Source organism: Callospermophilus lateralis, chromosome 6 (genome assembly GCF_048772815.1).
Source record: "Callospermophilus lateralis isolate mCalLat2 chromosome 6, mCalLat2.hap1, whole genome shotgun sequence".
Taxonomy (NCBI): Eukaryota; Metazoa; Chordata; class Mammalia; order Rodentia; family Sciuridae; genus Callospermophilus; species Callospermophilus lateralis.
The window spans coordinates 3,902,647-3,926,605 of record NC_135310.1 but is presented as its reverse complement, the minus strand read 5'-3'; the positions used below and the strand labels follow the sequence as shown (position 1 = coordinate 3,926,605).

The following is a 23,959-nucleotide window of genomic DNA, read 5'->3' as shown; positions in this document are numbered from 1 at the left end:
TCAGGGTGGCCACCGGGAGGCAGAAGGAAACCGTGACAGCAGACAGGAGGACACAGGCACCTCAGCTGTGGTGACAGAGCTGCACAGCACGGGGGCGGGGGTGGGAGGGCAGAAGCCAAGCCGAGCCATGGCTCCACACAGCTGCACAGCAGCCAGTGCCCTCTGCAAAGCTGGGGCCTCACCCTCTAGATGGGCTTCTTCTCCAGGAAGCTGGTGTGGGCATCTGGATTCCAATCACGGGACAAATTCATCTCTGTGCATTAAAACCTCCAGTCTTGGGGCCAGGGTTGGGCTCCGTGGTAGAGCACCTGCCTAGCATGCCTGAGGTGCTGGGTTCCATCCCAGGCGCAGTATGAAAATAAAACAAATAGAATAAAGGTATTGTGTCCATCTACAAGTAAAAAAGAAAAAAAAAATTCTCCATTCTTTTTTCAAGAACAAATGTTCCCCATTTAAACCAGTCTTTGCCGCAGCCCGGCTGGCTGGGCAAAATAACCGGGGGGTGACAAATGACTTACGTACCTTGATACAGCAGGAATGGGAGCCGTTTATTGTAGGATAGGAGTGGTATTTAAACATTTTACACAGCTTATCTAATTAGCATAAAATAGATACAGCAGTCAACCAATCAGGAATCTCCACACTTAATGGCTCGCTTTTGTTACTTCACAAACCACTCCCTCTGGCATTTTGCCAGGCGCCATCCAGACTTGTTTACAGACTCTAACAAGTCTTCATAGAGGTGACTCTGGCCATATTTTATCACGTTCTCTTCCCCAGGCACTGGCTGGCACGAGTCAGCACCAGATGGCATTGAGAGTGCTCTGCTGGGCTCTTGGGCACAAGGGACAGAAATCCCCGTGAGCTGGCCTACACAGAAGAGCGGCTGGTTCTCTGAGGACACTGGCAGGACACTGGCATCCGCGGCATTGCCACGCCGGGGCCAGCCTCCTAGTGATGCACACCGCAGGCTGCTCTCATGCTTCTGGTGGACGCGCTGAAGCCCAGGATCTCCAGACAGAAACGGAGGGCAAGGCTGCTGTGGGCAGCAGGGACGCTGCGAGGGACATGTGGGGCACCTGAAACGGTCCTGTGAGAAGTCCAGGAGGTGGGGTGACTGCCACCCACTCCTGTCATCCTCCTGCAGGTCTCCTGCCGGTCTCCTGTTCATCTCCTGTCGTTAAGGGGAGACTTCAGTAAATCACCAGCCCATCTTAAAGCAGGAGACGGAGCCTTTATTCACCAGCTGGCGGCCGAGGGGCAGGCTTCGAGTCTACACCCTTGGACCACGCCCGGGGTTTGAGCACACCTTTTATACTCCAAAACCATATTAAAGCATAAGTGGCTGTGGCTATGATTCAAAACCATAAACAAACGTCATGAGATCTAAAATCATAAGCAGAAAATGGAGTGAGCCAACACGTCCCTAGTTGAGTAAAGAATGGTTACTGACCTCTAGACAATCAATCTCTGACAGGTACATTGTCCAAGAAAAATGGAAACCAAAGAGAGAACCAACTTATATTACATAAGAATTGTCACTTTGTTTTGCCAAACACGCTATGTTAAGCCACTGTGGATGGGCTCAGAGCAGGGTGTTCCCACGGGAGAAGCATTTCTTACATCACGAGGAGTCTCAGGGCAAAATGGAGTCTGTTTGGTCATTGCCCATGTAGCCTGGCCCATAACACTTTTGCTTTGGGGTGCATTATTGTCCCTCCTGGGAGGGAGGAGGCCAGCTCCACCAGCTTGGGCCACTAGAATACCCAGAGTAACTTAGCAAAACCACTGATGCCCAGGTCCAGCCATTCATTGCCGGTTTCATTGGTCCAAGTTGAGGTTCAAGTTTTCACATTTTGTCCCCAGATGAGTCCATGTGCAGGTAATACTGAGAACCACTTGGAAAAGCCTGGAATCCACTGCTGAGGACAGTCTGGAGTCTCATGGGCTCATCCTCCTTTCACGAGACCACGCCTCCCATCAGATACCAAGATCAGAGTCTCAGAACCTTTAAAAGATGGAGGCAAATGTATTGAAAACTATGAACTTCAAAGAGATTTTCACTGAAATGGGACAATTGACCTCAGCAGTAGGTTATTTTTAAGTGGGCTTAGGACTGTCTCCCTGATACACCTAAATTTATAGACTGTGTCTTGACTTAAAATGGGTTTTACTTAATATTTCCATCTTATTAATGAGAAAGTAGTTAAAATGGTAAAACATACTCTAATTTAGAAGCATGATCATAGCGGACACAGTGGCGCACGCCCGTAATCCCTATGGCTTGGAAGGCTGCGTCAGGAGAATCACGAGTTCAAAGTCAGCCTCAGCAACCTAGTGAGGCCCTGTCTCAAAACATATAAACAAAAAAGCCTTGGGGGTGTGGCCCAGTGGTTAAGCTCTTCTAGCTTAAATCTCTGGTAGCAAAAATCAAAATAAAATAAAAGCAGGAATCAGAATCTGAACTCATTAGCTAAACACTCATGGCGCCTCCCCTCCTCTTTCACCCCCCTTCCCCACAGGGGGCTCCTGTTCAGTGGCTCAGAGCAGCACCAAGGCAGCCTGGATGCCCAGCAGGCCTCTCACCTTGTCCTAACCACAAGCAAATTCTGCCGTGTCCACCTCATCTGCCACCTCCTGCACCTGCTGTCCTCACCACTCCTGACCACGCCCCACCACCCCAAGGTGCCCCGCACTCCACACAGTCACCTCTCACCTGGGCTCCTGGGGGCGCCTCTTCCTGGAGGCCCTGAGAGAAGGGTTCTGGCCTGCAGCGGCAAGGTGTTCCAGCGGAAAGAGCCATCAGGAGGTTATATAATAGGGCATGTAACTAGGAGAGGGAGGGAGGTAGATATTTGAAGGAACTGGCTCACGCTGTGGGGTCTGGCAAGTCTGAAATCTGCAAAGGAATGTCCAGCTAGCAAGAAGCTAGGCAGGACTGGATACTGATATCCTGTGCAGAATATCTTCTCAGAGAAATTCCCCCCCACACACATGTGGCCTTCAACTGATTGGACAAAGCCTATCATTTCAACTCCACCACTACCACCATCACTATCATTATCTCCTCCACCGTCAATTTCACCTCTGCCCCCTCATCACCTCCACCATCACCTTCACAACCTTCTCCATCATCACCTCTACCATCACATCACCATCACCATCCACATCACCTCCACCACCATCATCACCTCCACTACATCACCCCCACCATCACCATCACCATCACCTATACCATCAGCCTCACCATCACCTCTACCACCATTGCTATCATAATCTCCACCATCACATCACCATCATCTCTACCACCATCATTACCTCTTCTGCCATAATTGTGTTAATCAGCTTTTTGTCATTGTGATCAAAATACTTGGGAAAAAAAAAACAGCTTAGGAGGGGAAGGGTTCATTTTGCCTCATGGTTTCGGAGGTTCAGCATGTGGTCAGTTGGCTCCAAGGCAGAAACACCATGGCAGAAGGGCATGATGGGGGGCAGCTGCTCAACTCATGGCAGGTAGGAAGGAGAGGGAGAGAGAGGGAGAGGCGCGAGGCAGGGGCCAAGGCCCAGTGACTCACTCTCCAGTGGTGCCCAAGCTGCCTGTGACTTTCACCACCTCCCACGCAGGTCCATTGGAGTCATGGAGCCATCAAATGGATTAATGCACAGATGAGATCAGAGCCCTGCATCCAATCATTACCTACAAGCCCACCTCTGAACCAAGCTGACAAGGACTGTGTTCCCACATGGGAGCACTGAGGGGAACGTTCCAGATCCAACCACAGCAGTCACCATCACCATGTCCTAGCCAGGGGCAGACCGCCTGATGGCTCACACTGCGCCCTCCTGGAAACACCCTCCCAGGACTGAAGGTTGTCAGCTGTTCTGACTCCTCCCTGTGGATATTGTTCAAGGTCCCTTCAAGGCAGTCCTGACTCTCCTTATACCATTTACACATATTACACCAGAGCTCCCTTCACTGCACAAACTACAGCGGACTTGAAATGAAGCATTCTAGATAAGCAGTTTCTCATATATAAAAGAGCAGTAGTTCCTGCAGCCTACCACATGAGGTCATGCGAGAACTGGAGGAACTCCCGCAGGTAGACCAGGAAGCCTGGAACCTAGCGATGGGTAATGATCGTCACATTGCCACGTAGAGAAAGTAACACAGCTGACATCTATGAGCCCTCTGTCAGGATAAACATGCACCAATCTCTTGGCATTTCTGCTCCTGGTATTGATAGGACTTAAACATTATGGGTCCTGAAATACAGAAGCCAGCCCACTCTTTCCCCTCTTCTTCCCTCCCCTCTTCCCTACAGCTAACCCACATCCCAGGATCAGTGAGCAGGCCTCATGCCAATTGGAGCTGACTATAGGTACGGGTTGGTTCTCTGCTTGGATTAATGGCACTGCAATGTATACGTCCTATTTATAACTTTTTTTCTTCCAGTATTATTCTTCTGAGATTTATCTGTGTTAACTATGTAGCTCTCTTTCTTTTAATTTGTTTGCAGCGTTCACAGATTTGACCTCCAGGATTTCCTACCCAGCTCAGGGGCCATCAAGTCTCTGCCCCTTCCCGCCCTCACAGTTCCACGGTGAACATCAGAAGATGGCATTTAGAAGAGGCAGGGCTGACAGAGAAACCCATAGACAACAAGAGGGAGTGAGAGAGAAAGAACACTCTGAACATGCTCATGAGAGTCTTTTCTTTCTTTCTTTCTTTTTTTACTTTTTCTGCTTCTCTGTGTTTCTTATTTTAACCTTATTTTTAGCCAAATGCAACACACTGAAAAAATCCCCCAAAGTCAAATTTTCAATACTTCTGTGGTTTGCAAAATAATGCCAACTGGCATTGAATAAGATTAGGAAGGAAGGAAGGTGGGGAAGGAGAAGGAAGAAAGAAGACTCCATCATGAAATAAATTTAGAAAGAGATGAAAATATTAGAAAAAAATATTAAGAAATGTTTTTAAGGCAGGACTTTAAAAAAATAACCAGTTTATTGGCTTTAAGGCCAAACATGTTGTCCTATGGGGAGAAATCCATTGCTTTTTCAAAAAATATTAATCAAATTCTGTCTTATGAACAGAGCAACTAAACTTCAAAACCTGATAATTCAAGATTTAAATTGATTCACAAGGCACTTCCTGAACATTTACAACTAAAATAATTTTATCATCTTTTTTCCCTCAGTATATTTCTTTTAAATTTTCTAATTTTTTATTTGTTTTAATGAGTTACACTTGACAGTAGAATGCATTTATGCACTTTGATACATCATACATAGATGCAATATAGTTTCTCATTTTTTGATTGTACTTGTTTCAGAATCACATTGGTCAAGTAGTCACATATAGACACACAGTAACGATGTCTGTTTCCTTCTACTATCTCCCTCTCCCTCATCCCCTTCCCTTCCCTCCCATCACTGTCCTCTACAGTAATCTAAGGTAATGCTATTCTTCCCTAGTGACCCCACCCCGCATATTAGAGAAAACATTTGACTTTTGGTTTTATGGGATTGGCTTATTTTGCTTAGCAGGATATTCTCCAACTCCAAGCATTTCCTGGCAAATGCCATAATTTCACTCTTCTTTAAAGCTGAGTAATAGTCCATTGGAAAAAAAAAAAAAATATATATATATATATATACACACACACACACACACACACACACACACACACACACACACCACATTTTCTTTATCCATTTATCTATTGAGGGATACCTAGGTTGGTTCCATAGTTTAGCTATTGTGAATTGAGCTGCTATAAGCATTGATGTGGCAGGATAAGTTCAGGAAGTTTGAGAATTTCCATAGAGAAAGGGTAAAAACAGGATGCACACAGCCGTCCTCAGCACCTAGGTTTCTAAAACTCTGCAGGGAAGACACAGGGCCTACCCAGAAGCCCGTGACTCCTCTGGGCCCAGTCTTGCTCCTGCATCCTGGATGGAGCTCTGCCTTCATCCTTGTGCCTGGCTGGCCCCTGTCCACCTCCCCTGGGCATGTGCATGGTGGGCTTTGGGAAACATGCCCCTTGGGGGATGCACAGCTTTCTCAGCTTCTTTTCTGCCGCTCTCCTTGGGTGGCCACGAGACCAAGGCTGTTGCAGGCTTTGGACAGTAAAGGGCTTTCCTTCCGGAGGGTCCTGGATTCTTTGGCTGGAAACTCCTTCAAACTCAGGAGACTCCCACAGCGTTGGCCTCCAGGTAGAGCCGGGCATCCACAGCGGACTCAGTGCTGCTCCCAGATCTAGTCCCCATGGCCCAGGCCTCACTCTCCATTCCTAGATGCTTCCCTCGGGCTGTAGAGCTTGGACGGAAAGGCCACACCAGGATCTGCCCCTTGCTTTCCGAACCTGAATCAAATTAGGGATTCTCTAAAATCTCATCTCGGAGAAGCTCGGACTCAAAGCAGATTTTCTGACAATGAGAAGCGAAATTTGACCCTTAATTCCCTTTTAGTTTCTTTTACGAATTAGCCAGTCTTCCCAGGGGTCACCTGTTTCTTAGGAGCACAGCCACCTGCACCCCATCCTGGCCCACAGTCACATGTTCCTGCTCAAATGCAAGGAGCCACACCCGCTGTGCCAGGTCCCTTCCCTAAGCTCCTTATCAGTTAACACCTGGTCCAGCCAATGTGGGACCCACCTACCCACAGCCTGGCCTGCAGCAGTGTGACTAGGCGTTGGCTGTGGCTCTTCTCTCAGCCTCTACAACCACCTGCAAACTCCCTGGGGATCGGCACCAGATGTTCTTCATTTCCATCCTCCTCACAGCTGGCAACGTCTCTGAACTATACCGAATGCTGACAGAATGGAGGGTTCTTTTGTAATAGAAAGGATGAGAGGATCCCTCATCTGCTTTCAAAAGAATTCTGCAGTCCTCAGGAGTGCGTTCCGCTCACGAACTCTGATCTCCACAAAGCCTTACTATAACCCACCTAGCAGCCCCTCCAGAACAGCATCGTTGTTGGCCAATCCCGGATAAACACTTCTCAATTTCCTCACCCACCACAGAGCCACACCGAGCATCTGCCTGTCTTTACTTCTCCTGGTCTTTCTGCCACTCTTAGGCAATTCCGAAATCCATTCCCATTATCTTACAAATGACGCCAGAGGATAAGGCCCCAAGAGGTCAGGAGTGGTGTCAACCAGACCTGGGCTCCTTCTAGCCCTGTCACTTAGAGGCCACTCTAGGAAACCCCTCACTGCCTCAAGCTTCAGGTCTCTCCCTGTGTAATGAGAGACATCCTATTAGCAGGATCCTGGTGGACTAAATGACCAACGGAAAGTAACTGGAATATAGATAACCCTACTAAGAAAGACTAGTTGATGTCTATATATGGCAAAAACTGCCACCAATTTGCCTCTTAAAGCAGAGGTGAGTCATGGCCAGGAAGAGCGAGTGGTTCTCAGACACTGTTGGAGCACACCCTCCTGACAAGACTGCCCCCCATCCTCTCTCTCTCTCTCTCCTCCACGATGCCAAGTTAGGACTCATGTCCCCACCACTTACATCTCAACTCCAAAGTCACCACCTGTTTGGTTGTCCAAAGGATTCCAATTTAACATCCAGCTCCAGAAGTTAGACCCGATCAAAGACAAAGAGAGGAGAAACGAACCCCAAGTCCCAGGGTTGGGCTGAAGGTCCTGGCCCACCAAGATGCCCGTGTGCCAAGCTCAAACGAGAGTCCTGACATTTGAAGAGAAGCCATCACTTCCAATTCATAAAGGTCATTTAATTAAATGAATATAGAGTACCACTACACTGTATTACATGTTAAAAAAAACTGTTGGCAGATAAACAATTATTTTTAGATTGACGAATTTGATACCTAATATGACACAGAAAAATTTTTTATTCTTAAATATTGAAAAGTATTTTCTCCAGTGGAAAGTTACTAAATAAAAGCAGGAAATTCTCAGAACTAGTATTGTTATGCACATATACATAAATTAAAACTGACCATGTGTGTATATGCATTTATCAACACTTTGAAGAGGATACTAATAACACATTAATTTTATTGGGGTAAGGTGGATGAAATGGAATGCCTCTCCATTGACTTCTCCATCTGAAAACATCCAGGCTGCTCTACACATGGCACTTCTGAATTTTCCTGGGTCACTTCTCCAGTTGCTTGAGAGTTATTTTCTGTTTCTTCTAATTTTGTGTATTTTTTAATAAATTCCCAAAGTTTCCTTAAAATACATAAGAAGTGAATATAATACATTAGAAAAATGCATTAAGGAAGAAAGAACACTTCAAAGTAGACTTCTATTTTAGGGCACGTTTATCTGAAAAGAGATGAGACTTCGCAATCTGCTTTTGAAGAATAGTTTAGCACAGTTTAGACACTGGATGGAAGGAAGACCTGCTTGTGTTTGGATCCCCCCCCAAGCCCCCACCCAGCATCTTCCAGATGAAGGACAGCGTAACAGCATGGGTGGACTTGACACCAAGAGTATGCACAACCTTCAGCCACTCACTCTCGCTGCTGGAGTGTGCCAGGAGCCTCCCAGGGCCAAGTTCGTAACGTTGTCGTTACCCAACTTCCACAGCCCCCACACCACAGGAGGAGCAGGAGTCACGAAATCCCAGTCCAGTGCCCTTCTCCCCTGGGTTTCTTTGTCTACCTAGTGGGAGGGAGGAGTCCTCTGTTTCTGGCCTCCTTTCCAGCTAAGGGGGGTGGTAGGCCATGTGGGCCACTGAGGTGTGGTTGGGAGTCACTGAAAACCGCTGTCCCCCTCAATTGAGCTGAAAGCCCCACATGAGAAGTCTTTGGTTATCTGTCCTCCTCTTCCCCTCCCTTCCTCCTTGGAACATGGACCTAATCCCTGAAGACAGCCAAACTGAGACCAGGGGAGGTCTCAGGAAAGGACAGTGCATGCCTAGTTACTGGATGCCACCACTGAGCCTAACGGTATACAAATAAGCCTTCCCCAAACCCGCATGGTTTTCTACCACTTCCAATTGTACCAAATCCTGGGTCGAATTGCAGCATCAAGTCTCAGAAGAATAGCCATGTGAAGCACAAGTCACCTACAGCAGGCAACTGAAATCAACCATTTTCTTTTGAACTTAAAATTTTAAAGGAGTGTATTCATAGGGTTTTTCAGATTCAACTTCACAAAAATCCTTGTAATTTGAGAAAAGAAAGCCACCCATAGCCACAGGCACCCCCATCTTTCCTGGCCCTGCCCAGGAGAATCCACTGCCTCTGTTCAGCTCTCGACATGGAAAAACAATCCATATACATTGAGGTTTAAATCTGGGACTAAGCACTTTTAAGCAGGAAAAGTTCTTTCCTGAAGACATACTCACTGCTGCTCCTCCTCACTGATCTTACTCTTTCTCATGAACTGCTTCAAATGGTTCTCATTGGCCTACAAAAAATTTAAAATCCTGTCGTCATGTATGATGGCAATGAAATTGAATCCAAATAAATCAGCACTTCCTAGAATCAGGTATAACATACTAATTCATACTGTGTACAATACAGACAGATACACACGTAACAGATCTATGGCATGTTAAGCTGTGTGTGTGTGTGTGTGTGTGTGTGTCTTCCTGAAGATGGAAGCCAGGGCTTTGCAAATGTAAGGTAAATGTTCTAATCAGCCCTAGGGGACATCTTCAAAGCTGCTAGGTGGAGTCAGTTCAAAAGATTCCTTGTCACTAAATAAACTCCTCAGGTTGCATGGTAAAGTGTAGATGGAATAGAGAAATCATTATTATTAGCACATTCTACCATTAAAACTCAGTGCTACACTTTCACTTATACATCAGTTTACGCCTGTCAGTTTTAAGATACTGTGTGCATAGCCAGGTATTTGGAGCACCACAGGAAGTTGTCATCCAGAGGAAGAAGGTGTGCGTTCTTGTTTGTCTGTGACACGGGGCAAGTAGGTACTCCAGGGGTCACTTCTACTGATGACACTGATTCAGGCACCAAGAAGACTTACTTCCAATTTCTTCTTTAGGATCCTATTTGATGTTTCCAATCTTATAGCTTCATTCTGAAGGACAAATTGGTTTAAAAGCAAGATAGCTGGTTAATTATTTTTCTCTATTTATGGAATAAAAAGTATTATGTAAATGGTTTCATCTCAAGAGTACTCAAACACAACACTTAAAATCACATGATTAAATGAAGGACCGAGGGTAAGAAAAAATATCTCTGGCCTCTGTTTCAAAAACTGAAAAAGATGGGATTAATCTTCAAAAATTTAAAACCTTAGGGAAATTCAGAGTAAGGTTTCTCACTGTTCAGTGGCTGCTGGAAACAATATAAAACTACAAATACAAGCTGGGCATATTAGCACATCCAACCATTAAAACTAAATGTTACATTTTCAATCACACACAACTTATACCTGTCAGTTTTAAGATAAAAAACTGTTTTAATCCCAGAGACTCTGACAGCAGGCAAGAGGATCACAAATTCAAGATTAGCCTCAGCAACTTAAAAAAACCCTGCCCAGTTTACAAAACCTATATATATATATATATATATACACACACACACACACACACACACACACACACACACACACACATATACAGCCATACCCCATTTTTGTGCTCCATCGATATTTGATTTTTCATTTACAAATTGATGGCTTGGAACAACCTTGTGCCAATCAAGTTCATTGGCACTGTTTTTTCACCATTAACAGCACATATAATCATTAGCACTTTTTAGCATAAAGTTTTTAAAATTAAGGTCCATATTTTTTAGAGAGAATGCTGCTATACATTTAATAGACTACAATATAGCATAAGCATAACTTTTATATACTCTGAGAAATAAAAAAAAAAAACTCTTGTCATCAGTTTATTGTGATAATAGCTTTAGAGTGGGAGCCTGGAGCCGAATGCACAGAATCCCCATGGCCTGCCTGTATTGGCACTTAACACCCGCACCAGGAACCCATCACCAAGTGTAACATGGAACATTTTTAATTTCCATTTATAATAGTAACAGGTCCTATAAATTCATGTGAGTAAGTATAATAATTATTTAAGACCAAGACACAGAAATAAATAAAATAAAGTTAAAATGATCCTGGATATGAATATTCATATTGTGAAACTATCTTTCTCCCAAGTGGATTTATAAATTCATTGTAAGCACAATCGGAATACCAGAGTCTTATTAATAGTAGAACTTGAAAAATCAGTTAGTACTGTGAATGAGAATATCCAAGTTAATCATGAAAAATGGTGGACAGGGGTTATCAAGACTTGCTCTTACAGATAGCCAATGTGTTGGAAAGGATTAGCAATTATGGCAGTGAGGCAAGATAATGATTAATTAAGAATCCAGAGTAGTTTAGAGCACCACTACCAGCTGCATACCATACATTTCTAATTACTCAGCTTAAAAAAATAGTGCTGGGAAAATATCTGTGACTATATAGCCACAAGAGGAAATTCTTATAAATTCTACAGCTAGAGATTATATTGAATCCGACTGCACATTTTCTGCACAGATTCTGCAGATATTGGCCATTGACAGCTCAATGACATTTGTATCATTTTTGTTTCAGCTGGTTTTTAATTATTCTAATTATCTGCCACAAACTCTTTGAAATAGAAATACATTTGGACTAAATTTGACTGTATTTTTATACCCTGTTACAGAATCAAATTGCTTCATGCATTCATCAAGGTCTCAAGCAAAAGAACAATATAAATATTTAAACAAATTGCATACCTCTATGCTTTTAAGCTTATTCTCGGCAATGCCTGAAATTCCAGTGTGCACCAGTGTTGCTTTAATTTGCTTTTCAAGGTCTTGAATTTCATCCCATTTCTTGAGTATTTCACATCTCTGAATTTCAACCTTCTCCGTAAGAGTAAGTTGTTCCTCATCAATTACTTTTTTCTCGGTTTCTTCTGGAAATATATTTTGAAGGCAAACTATTATTGTGTTTAATATCTGGCTCTCATTAATAGTACCGTGTATTATTAACAATATTATATACATCATTTATAACTATAATGGACCTCAAAGTCCAAGCATGTCAAAAATAATCTGATCTAAAAACGAGGTATACCTTCCTTAATTCCTGATTTAATTCATTCATATAATCAATAAGTGTTTATTGACTATCTTGTTTTGTGTCTCTGGCCAAGATGTGAGGTTTAATGGTTGATTATTACTCACAGACTTTTCCAGGTTTGCATTCAGATGGTGCAGACCATCAGGAGACTATACAGAGCATGAAAGGGAGCCGAGGGGTAGTGGAGACCCACAGGAACCTCTGACAGTGCTCCCCAGGGAGGCTGGGGAGGGACCAAGGGGCGGATGCGAGTCAGGCACGGGCAGGGGCAACAGAAGGGAAGACATGGGTGGGAACCCCGCACTTGCCTGATCTTTCCTTAGTGATTCGAAGCAGTTTGTTCTCCACCTCTAATTCATCTCTGAGTCTACAAATTGATAAGTTAAAGAAAGTGAACCCTGAGAGCTTCATCGATACTTTGTTCCTTTTATCTACTTTATACCACAAGTCTTCTTTCTACTGAGAAATAAAATGGTATCACCTGACTTTCTAACACAAAAGAGAATGAAAGATGTCTAGAAAGCAGAGTCCCAGGTTGACCCAGTAGGAGAGCCTTTTCCCCAGGACTGCATGCACATTGGAACAGGTCAACTTAACACAGGGTTTTCTGTGGTGCTTGATGTTATTCTGAACTTCAATTGCTAAGAAAGAAGGCAAACAATAAAAATAAAACCACTAACATTTTGCACACTGAGGCAAACAGCCAATCAGGGCAGCGCCTACTGACCCAGGAATAGACGTTCTGCATTACGATCACACCCCACAGTCACAAGTTAAAATTCCACTATGTTTGAACTAAAAATAGATATAAATATTTGAAGGAGGAGGAGGAGGAGGAGGAGGAGGAGGAGGAGGAGGAGGAGGAGGAGGAGGAGGAGGACAGACCTCAATAACCTCTTTGTACTTTCTTCTTGGTGCAAAGTTTCATTGTCACCAGAGCAGCAGGGCTGGCTCAGCTGTGACACAACACCCCATTCTCCACCTCCTCCCAGTTCCTCCACAGGTCTGCCCAGGTATCTGTCTCACAGCCTCTGGTGCCTGACTCCTATGGGACAGCAGAAATGACCTATATGACTAGTCTCTGTCCCCCACCCTGAAGGTGTGCCACAGTGACCTTCTCTCAGTCACTGCGACCCCACAGAACCTGGGCTGCAGCCCTGGACCCTGCACCAGGGCTCCCTGTGCAGGCTTCCGTGGGTGACTTGGGTCATGCCCTGGATCCATATGAAGTCCCCTGCCCAGCAGTGGGGCACGTGTGTCCCGATGGCTCTTGTGGCCCTGCAAGCATGCTGCCCACCGCCCTTTGGATTCTAAGTCACAACCTTCTTGTGTCATTTCATGGGTTTTGCTGAGTCGCCTCCTCTGTATCTCACCTGAGGTGCACACCTGAGCCTGACCCTACTGCTCAGGAGAGACAGCTTCCCGGGACCCAGCCACGGGTCAGTGCCTCGGCATGCAGCTAACGGCCAGCTGGAGAGGGCTCCTGTCAAAGGCCCGCTGTGAACCCACACCAAGTCCCCTGGGCTCTTGGGAAGGGTGAGAACTTAGTGCCACACAGTGAGAGAGGCCTTCAGACAGACCAGAGCAAAGGCAAGGGCCAACAGCGAGGTCGCGGTGGGAGTTTGCTTTCCTGAGGACATTTGGTGACTTCGGTTTTATTTTAATCTTTTTTTTTGTTGTTGTTTTTTAACTCCTTGCAAGCAATAGATCCCATCCGATTGTTATTTGTCCCTGGAGGACCATGCACAGGTTAGAAAGAGGGTGCAGCCACAACTCACGCCTGTGAGTAAGTCTTCAGGGGCCAGCAGGGAAGAGATGAGACCCCTTTAGAGCCCTCCCACCATGGAAACACCATAGTGGGCAGAATATCCTGGCCACACTGGGACAGCTGTGGCACAGGCCAGGAATCCTGCTGTTTAAGGCACCAAAAACACAAAATTCAGACGTGTGTGAGTCACGCGGCTTTCAGACCTTGGTAAGTAAGGTCACCCAACCCAGATGGACACGCATCTGCAGTGCTCACTTGTTGTGGTGCTCCAGGGCCGCTCTGGTGGCCTTCACGAGTTTCCTCAGCTCCTCCCTGGCCTGGTCAATATCCCCTCTCTGTACGGGACTCTTCTCTAGCTCTTTCGCTTCAGCCAGGTAAGTCTGGGAGGGCAAGGCACAGAGAGGGTGAGGCTCACCCAGGAAGGGCAGAGAATGTCCCTTTGACTTACTGAGAATTCAAGATGCCCTGGGTCAGAATATGGATTCTAGTTAAAATAGGTCCAGCAGGAGGACCCGAGAGATGGGATATTGGGGGAGGACATCCTGGTCAAGTGAACTTGTGGTTAAACGCTTTTGTAAAAGCTATTTTAATGTTTTATTTTCCTAAGAATTTTTTTTAAATGGCAGAGGTTCCCCAGGTTGCTTTGTGTGGGGGGAGGACATGCTGAACAAAGGCCTTTGGTGTGCTGTCACCAGCCCCCAGGCATTTCTTCAGTCAGTGGGGACCATGGTAACTCAGTTAGTGCCGTGCTCAAAGGCAGGTTCTCAGGAATAGAAAGATCTGGAGCCTGATAGCCTGGGAATTCTTTCACCCTGATGTTTGACACAATGTGGACACAACTGCCCCTTTTCTACTCAACCTTGAAAAGTAAGGAACAGGCAGATCAGGAGGTCTTGCTGAGTCCTGAAAGACAAGTCCGCACAGCATGGAAGGCTTGGAGGAGCGGCCACAGAGGACCCCAGTGTGAGTGTCCCGAGGAGGAAATCAGAACTGACCTCCTTCTATGCTGCCGAGTTTTTATGTGCAAAGAGAGAAACTGCATCTCCTCATTGTGAAAATGCCAGACACAAGTTTTAAACTTCACCAAATTCAAAATGCCAAGACACAGAGCCACAGTGTGACACTCTGAGATTATATAAGTGATGGCTGTTCCTGTAGCACCAATTTCCTACTACAACCAAGGCACATTCAACCCAACTCTGAGGGACCGCCTAGGAAGCCACCACAGGAGGCGACAGCCACTGTGGCTGTGCCAGGCGGGCCGCATGGCACTCCTTGCAGTACCCAGCAGAACTACTGTGGGTGCTCCGGCAGTCACTGAAGTGGCACCCTTTTAACCTCCCAAATAGTGTCCTCCAACCCCAGTGCCTTGGGAATGCGACCAGGGCTGTGTCCATCTAAAGGAAAGTCCATTACCAATAACATCCTGCAGCTGGTATGAAGCTCGTCCCTAATGAAAGGGGCTGGGGTGAACTGCGCAGGAACACATGGTGCTCCTTGGGTCCTGAATGTTTTCTAGTGCTGTGGAAGGTGGAGCATGCCCAGTCAGGCTCGGTGGGTATCTCCAGGTCGACAGTTACCTCATACTGCTCCTTGGGCTGGGAGCACAGGAGTATGGTCATGTAGAGTTCATATTCATCCTGCACACACAGAGACATCCACTGCACATGAGTTAGGAGGCAAGGCTACGGAGCAAGGCTTGTTTCACAGATATAAACAAAACTGAGGTTAAGGATGTCCATTTAGATAATTAAAGAACAAAAGTATACACAATGCTACAGTGCCTTAAATCCTATACTGCATTAAATCCTACAGTGTATTAAACACATGCACTAAAAAGTATAAGACCTAATAGTCTTTGAAACAAATTTGAGCTTAAACTACTGAGCATTTCAATATGTACCACAAGACAACATGATCTCGTGCCATACAGAAATCCTGTCCTGCAGCCTGAGGTGAGCTTTCTGGCAACCAGGGCATCTCTGTAGAACAAACCACCACAGCACTACTGTTGAGCATCCCTACTCATTGGGGATGTTAGAGAACAACGTGTTCCTGAAGCCAGCCAAGTTCAGCCTGGATGCCACCGAGGGGCCTCTCATCATGAAGTCACAGAAGTTTTGTCATTGCATAAGGGCTCCATGTAAAATAGCACTTGGGCAATCACAAAGGTTCACATGCCACGTATGTTGTACTATAATTAATCAGAAAGAATTTGGAAAAACAAACAAACATGGGCTTAAGAGCTAACTGGGTGCTATGGCCTGGACCTGCAGCCTGGAGTCTCAGTGAAGGATGTCTCTCTGGAGCATGGGGACCTTGAACAGGGCAGGATTTCTGGGAGGTATGAGATGGTTCATGGATGCAGAACTTCACACATAGTTCTCATAGTTATTATGAAAAAAAAGTATGTATCTGTTACCTTAACTTCTTTTAAGATGTCACCAAATATCAGAGAACTGTTGCAAACATCTTCAAACACTTCTCCTAAGACCTGCAGCCTGCTGAGCTCTTGCGGGGGGCACGTGCATATTTTCTGGAGTTTCTGGGGACAAACAGAGGGTCAGGTTGTCTTCTTTGTACTCTCCAAATCGTTTCTCGGGTTGAGGAATCAGAAGGGCACAGCTGCCACTTCCCAGAGCCTGGTCTCAGCAGAGCCAGTGGCCAACCAAGACCCCTGACCTTGCCCACAAGCTGCTGAGGACCTGCCCTGGAGCTTCTCTGTGAGTCTGATCTTGGTTTCCGTTTCCTGCCCCTCTTTGCACCCTGCCCTCAGGGGTCCACTCTGCCCCTGTGACACTCAGGCCTGTTCTCTTTCCCAGCAGCCCCTCAGGCCCAGCCCTCAGGCCTGGCTATTTCACAGGTGGACCCACAGCCTTCCTGCCCTGCTCTCTCCCTCAGGAGAGCTGCCTGAGTCACGAGTCCCACCCTCCTCCTAGGACAGCCACACCCACCATCTGCCCGATCCATCCCCCTGCCCCCTCACACCCTTCCACTGACGGTGGATCCGGCTGTCCCTGGATCCCTCTACTGTCCTACAGTTGATGTCCCATCATGGCCACATAGCATCTAATGCTTCGGATTGTGACCTTGCCTGCAGTGTACCAATGTCCACGTTTAGCCTTCCACTTCACCTTACTGTCAACATCTGCTGACCCTGTGGATTTTCTCAACACCTGGCAGCTTGGTCCCATTCCACCTGGAAATGTAAAAGAGCTGAAGATGAGTCTCAGCCCAGAGGGTCCTCCTGTCGCAGCCTTGTGTGGACAGCACTACAGTGGCCCTTCTTACCTCCTCCAACTTCTTCTCATGGCCCGCCGCCACCTGGGCCCCTGTGAAATCACTCTTCAGTAGATCTTGCTTTGCCAGAACTTGCTTTTGGAAACTCAAGAACTTCTGGTACCTGTCAGCTTTGGTTACGCCGGCCAGGTAGGAGTTGATGTACTGGTACTCGTCCGGGCCCGGGGCCATCAGGGTGCAGCTGCGGCTGGACCCTGGCTCTCGGTACCTCAGCACCTTCATCTGGGGCAGCCTGAGCTCCTCTCTCCTGCGTCCTTCAGGAAAGCCTTTGCCCCTCTCCGCCTTCTCTCCCTGTTGAGCCTGCCTGGGAGTGAAGTCCTCTCTGGAGGTGTGGGAAGCCGGCGCCTGGGGGTTCAGGTACCTGAAGAGCCGCTTGTTTCGGGTCTCATCAGGCAGCAGAGCTGTGTTGATGGTAAAATGAGCCCAAGCATCTTTCATCTTGGCGACATTCCTGTCGGGTGGCTTTCCCACTCCGGAAGCTGCTTCCCCCTTTGGCCTGCTGGTGCTGCACCAGGAGGGCAGGTGGGTCTCGGGCGGCCGGTAGAGCTTGTTGGGATTGAGGTGGCCTGAGGTGTAGAGGAAGACATCTTCCTTGTGGTCTCTCTGGAGTCGGTGCAGAAGCTTCCTGAGGTCGCCCAGCGTCTTCACGCCCCGGGTCTCACAGTGTCTCCACTTGAGGTAAACTGTTCAGGGAGGACAACAGGACAGGAAGTCTCACCCTCAGCTCCACAACGCAACAGCCCTGTGCACCGGCTGAGCTGGCACAGCCCATGCCCCGAAGAGCGGTCTACAGGGAGAGAAGGGAAAGTGGCACCTGGCTTCACCCTGCAGCCAAGAAACCTGTGCCCTGACTCAGGCGGGCAGCAGAGAGCGGCGCGGGGCTGCCCAGTTCCAGAGGGAGCCTGCCAGGCCAAGAGAGAGGAAGGCAGAGTGTTTGAATTTGACAAAGTGTTTCTTATAACATCAGCAAAGGTTCTGGAAGGAAAGGTTAAAAGTTTTATTACAATTCTGAAGATGATGCTTCAAGGTACCTAACGAGCTTCACATGACATGCCAGGAGACACAAGAAGAAAATGTTTTCCCCTAAAATTCTCAGGACACCTCACCACACTGAGCGACTGAAAGGCCATTCATCCTTCTTCTCCTGATCCCCAAAGTAAAACCCGTGGACATGTGAAAAGTGCCCTGACCCCTTCCACACAGCCCTGCTCCTCACCTGCCCCCTGAGCGGGCTCCCATCAAGAACCTGGCCCAGGACATAAATCATGGCAAGTCCTAGTTTTCAGCCAATTCCTAACCACATGAGTGCAGAAATAGCAAATCGTCTCTCTGAACCTTAGTTCCTTCCTCTGCAAAGTCAAGAGAATCATCTAACTCCATATGGTCGACCAACCTCCCAGGGGAATCACTCTGGGTAAAGAAAGACGGAGTGGATGCTCCAGCCTTGAACCCAATCTTGCTAAAGGTCTACGGCACTGAACACTTCTGACAGGCCCCGAGTCGCCCAGATCTGCCCTTCAACGTGTCCCCCCTCAACATGAGGAGAGAGGGCCTTTCTCCCGGAACGCTGTGCAACCTGACGTCCACAGAGCAGGGGCACCGAGGGAGACGGGGGCCTCAGCAGCCAGGGCAGTTGGCAAGGGAGGGGTCGGGCAGGGCCAGGGCAGAGGAGCATGGAGAGGGTCCTGATGAGGTCGCCCCCTGCCTGAGGAAAGCGCTCGCTCGCGGACACCGGTGGGGACCCCATCCGACGGACCCTTCTGTACACATGCCCCTAAGTAAGGGGACCCAACAGGAAAACTAAAACAGACGTGTGGACACGGCAGGCACCAACCAGTAATACTGAGGAGAGTGTGGACGGGGGTAAGGAGGGGATTCCTGAGACTATAAAAGAACAGGCCAAACCCACCCCCCGCTGGTTTTCCAGCTCTGGGAGCTTCTCTTCAGAGAAGTCTGCCTCTGTCTCTCTGCTCTTCTCCGTAAACCTCCCCCTTGCTGCCATCTCTGTGTCCTGCTCTTCGATTCTTTGCTGAACGGAGGCAACGGACCCAGCACCCCTAGATGGTAGCAGCACCCCATTCTGAGACCCGAGCTACACGCACCCCCCACCTGCACCCAGTCTAATCGAGAGCTTTGCCTGTGAAGCCAGGATGCACTGTGGTCCCTATTTTCACCCAAGAGAAAAAATGAGGCCAGAAAAAAAAAAAAAAAAAAAAAAACAGGGGCAGCCACAGATTCCCTGCTGTGTCACAAATGACCATGGACAGCAGCCTCTGCACCCTAGTGTGGGGCTGAGGCCTGGGCCCTCCGTGGGAACATCACGGGGCTGAGACAGAGGTGTTGGCCAGCTGAGTTCTTGGAGGCTTTGGGGACAAAAATCACTTCCAGGCTTATTTCTCTTGTTGCCAGATCCAGTGTCTTGTGGTTGTAGGAAGGAGGTCCCGGGCACCGCCCACATTCCTTGGCTCAGCCTCCTGTCTCTGAGCAGCCACAGCTTCCCACCCACAGCCACTCACCCTCTTCTGGGACCAGCCTCTGAGCTCTGAGAGTCACAGGATGGGTGCCGTCTCTTGAGGCCAGTTGTGCCCTACGATACACAGCAATTCCCAAATCTCTGTCCATTTCCTCGTCTCCGCAGACCTGGGGATGATGTCTGGTGTGAACAGCAGGGAGCCAAGAGACTATGGAGCACTTCAAAATTCTGCCCTGCTCCAGGACATGTCCAAGTCAGGGCCCAGCCTCCCCATACTGTCCACTGTCCCCGCTGTGAGGGCCACTAGGGCTGGATATTGGAGCAAATGCTGCCAGCGGTGGAGTTCCTGACAGTCTCTGTTGACCAGCACAGTACCTCAAAGACACCATTTATACACATTTTTTAATATTTATTTTTTAGTTGTAGTTGGACACAATACCTTTATTTTTAAAAAAATTTATTTGTATGTGGTGCTGAGGATTGAACTCAGGGCCTCGCATGTGCTAGGCAAGCGTTCGACCACTGAGCCCCAGCCCCAGCCCCCAAAGATACCATTTATGAACAGGTAATATACTAATTAACAGAACAAGGTTTCAATGTCTCACTGTGGTTCTTCAGAGGCACTGACCCACAAGGCATGGGAGACGAGCTACGTCAGCTCCATGGGAAATGGGGAGAGGCCACATAATGCAGCCATTATCCTCCCTTCAGTTTATACAGAAGTTTTCAGAAGGGACTGGAAGCCTCAGCTAGCTAATCCAGCACAGTCACCTTCCTATTAGCATAGGTTTGGAGTCGACTGCAGTAACACTTGGAGGAGCCAGATTCCATGGCTCTCTGACAAGTTCTCACACTACTGACCACACACTCCATTCTGGCCCTGGATGTTACAATACTGTCCTTACTGAAAACAGTGTCTTTTGCATACCCTGGACAGCAAAAAATAAAAGTGAGTATTTTACAAATGATCTGAAAACATGTAGAGACTTTTTGAATGCGTATTGATTTAGGAAAACACAGTAGTAGGCTTTTGGATAAGGTTTAGATTCATTAAACATTTCCAACAATTTAGCAGCTAACATTTTTAGACAGAGTGTCTTTAGTTTAGAAATTCTGCTTATGCTTCAAAATAGAGACAAGAGGTCTTCAAAGTCGCCATCATTACAGATCGCGGCCTCTGTTGTCTGGTCCCTGTGAACCCTGGGATCCACAGAGATTCTCTCTGGTCTCTTCCAAGAATGTCCTCATTCCCTCTACCCTGCACTTAGCAAACACCCTGGGGGCAAGTTAGTGGAAATAATTAAGAGAATTCTGGAGACCATCACCTGCAGGCCCAGCCAGAGGAGAGCCAAGGAGCCTCAGGGGACAGTGGGCAGTAGGTCCTCTCTTGTGCCCTGTGTGCTCTGAATTCCTTAGAGAATCTGTGCAGGCTGCTTGACCTTTCCCAAATCCCAGACAGCATCAGAACTCTGACCTGGTCACACTCTGCCTTTACACATGGATCTGCAAACATTTTGACAAATCCTCAAGGGAAGGAACTTTATTTGCATTATAATCTTCAGAAAAAGTGAACAGCCATTGCTTCATGTAATCAATGTAGAAAAGAAGCACTGTAACATTTTAAGTAATGATAGAAAAACCTACAGGGTGCTGTACACTGCACAGTATGTGTCAGAAAACAAAGTCCTACTGCAGTCCTGCAGGGTGGGGACACAGCTGGGAGTGGTGGAAGGCAGAAAAGCCCCAGGGGAGCACTGTCCAGGGGACAGAGAGGCAGATCGAGCAGACTCACAGTGCTCTTGGCTGGCCAGGTGGGGGGGACGTAAGAATGGCAACCTCGGACTGCAGTGTCACAGAAAGGGACTTAGGAGATTTGATTTAGATGATGGGCCTTAAAATAGATTGCCCAAGACCATCTGGGCAGGCCCATCCTAATCACATAAGTCCCTAAAAGCAAAGAGTTTTCTCTGGCTGGAGTCACAAGGGAGAGTGGGCTAGGAGGGACTTCAGAGATTCCAATAGGAGGGGAAGATTCTGGGCAGAGGGCCCTCCAGGATGGGGAGAAGGCAGCCACTGGGGAGCTGTGGGATGCCACAGTGTGGACGGCCTGGGGGAATTCCTCCCCAGGGTCCAGAGATGAGCACACCCTAGAGTACATTGATGTCAGCAGAGACCCTGACCAGAGGTCCACCCAGCTCATGAGACCTGCAACCGCAGAATGCAAATCGTACGCATCAGCACTATTTGAAGTCACTGTTTGGGGAACTTGATACAGCAGTAGAGGAAAGGAGTACACTGGGACACTGCACAGAAGCCAGGCATGCTGTGTCCACGTCTGGTGTGAGCCATGGACAGCAGAGGGAAGAAGACGTGTGGCACTGGGAATCAGCAAGAGCAAGTTTCACCCCAGGGCCACGGCCACGGGCAAGGAGAGAGGCCTCCCAGCCTCCCAAGGTTATGGGAGGAAGGATGGAGCTTCTTTACTCTTAGGTTAAAGACAAACATGGCCTCTGAGGCTGCCGGCTGCCCTTTGACAGCGTGGCTCAAAAGCAGCCCTGGAGGCGGTGACCTTGTGATCCCCTTCACAGGTGAGGATGGGGGCACAGATACTTAAATACTGCCCAGTGTCCGTCCAGAGGGCAATGCCTCCCCAAACTGCCCACTGCTGCACTTCAAAGCTGCAAAGTGCCTTTAATAAAGCTTCCACTGTCCACTCTACTCTTGCCTCTGCTGCTTCTCCGGTGTTATACTTCAGCATTTGGGGAAGCAAGGACTCGTCACCGGTAAACAGTGGTAACAGACTGGGCCACGCTCAGGTTGGTGACATGCACAGGGAGTGTCCTGCAGTCCAGGACTAGCATCTAGAAGTCTGCCCCTCCAGCCCCTCCTCCCAGACAGGGCCAGATTGCCTGCACACACACAAACACACACACACACACACACACACACACACGCAGGCACCCCACACGTCTGCCTCTATCGGCCTGTCATTCTGGGATCTGAGAAGACCACACATCCCGACACCAGTGTTCCTGGAGCTGATTTGCAGCCACAAGAGAGACTTCACTTTTCAAAACAGACTCAGAGAAACTGGGTTCCTAGGTACACCTCAGACAAACGTCAGAAGCCAAACACAAATGCCCGATGTCCACTTACATTCTGGCTCCAAATCCTTAGCCATGGCCTCCCTCACCAGTGTGGCCTCTGAGGCCCTGGGGTTACCATGGGACCATCAACATTCCAGGCCCCGCCCCCACCGCGTAGCTCAGCTGCCAGCCACAGGGTGACTGCCAGATCCCCACTCCTCCCCCACTGTGACTCTGACTTTAGTGGGGGACACCAGGAGTTTGCTGGTCTGCCTGGCTTTTTAAAATGAAACCATCAAAAATGTACTTGCACTCTTCAATTCCTCCCCCAAACCTGGAGTAGGCCAGGTAACTGGCTGCTGTTTGGACTCCAACCCCTCAACTCTACCCAGAATTCTAGTGCAGGGTGGGCTTAGGGACTCCATGATCATGGGGTGTTACTATGTGGTGTTGTTTCAGTCAGAATTTTGCTGCGGTGACCAAAAGATCTGACAGGAGCAATATAGATGAGGAAAAGTTTTGGGGGGAGCTCACGGTTTCAGAGGTCTCAGTCCATAGGAGGATGGCTCCATTCCTTGGGGTTCCAGGTGAGGCAGAACATGGTGGCAGAGGGGTATGATGGAGGAAAGCGGCTCACGGGGGACGTAAGAATGGCAACCTCGGACACATTGCCCCAGGAAGCAGACAGAGCGCCTCTCATTGCACAAAATATAAACCCCCAATATAAACCCCAGATCACACCCCAGTGACCCCCCTCCCCCAGCCACACCCCACCTGCCTACAAGTACCACCCAGTGAATCCCTATCAGGTTTCAGTTCACCTTCTGGGTTAATTCTCTCAGAACCCGATCATCTCGCCTCCAAACCTTTGTGCATCATGTCACAGATGAGCTTTGGAGGGACACCTCACATCTAAACCATAGCAAGTGTGATTACCCATGGAGTCCAGGCAGGGAATTGAGGTGGATCAGTTAACCGGGAGGGAAGGTCCTAAAGGTCCATGTTCCCGGCAAAGTGTGCGCTTTCCCTCAGGTCGGCCGTGTCGTGTTGTGGAGGAGCGTGGAGGAGGGGAACAAGAGGCTCCTCTCCACACTGGGAGAAGTGTGACTTTATTAAATATTTTCCAACCAGAAAGAACTGTTTTATAGTCAGGTGGTGACTTAGAAGTCACTAAGGCCAGCCGGCTCTCGGCTGTGCTGAGAAGTGGTGAGCCCCAGAGCTGTGAGAGCAGAGTCCGGCGGCGCTGGGCAAATTC

The 23,959-nt window shown here is 48.0% G+C and overlaps 1 protein-coding gene across 1 annotated transcript; it reads right to left on the bottom strand.

Moving 5' to 3' along the window:
* Positions 1–22,799, bottom strand: C6H6orf118 (chromosome 6 C6orf118 homolog). The gene is made up of 13 exons (XM_076859354.1): positions 22,775–22,799; positions 17,137–17,828; positions 16,268–16,390; positions 15,426–15,485; positions 14,101–14,225; positions 12,386–12,444; positions 11,729–11,910; positions 9,975–10,028; positions 9,334–9,395; positions 3,103–3,196; positions 2,717–2,830; positions 729–1,174; positions 1–223 (listed from the first exon to the last, which is right to left on the bottom strand). The coding sequence occupies exons 1-13, from the start codon at positions 22,797–22,799 to the stop codon at positions 1–3; spliced, it is 2,259 nt and encodes a 752-aa protein (XP_076715469.1).
* Positions 22,800–23,959: the final 1,160 nt, after the last annotated feature.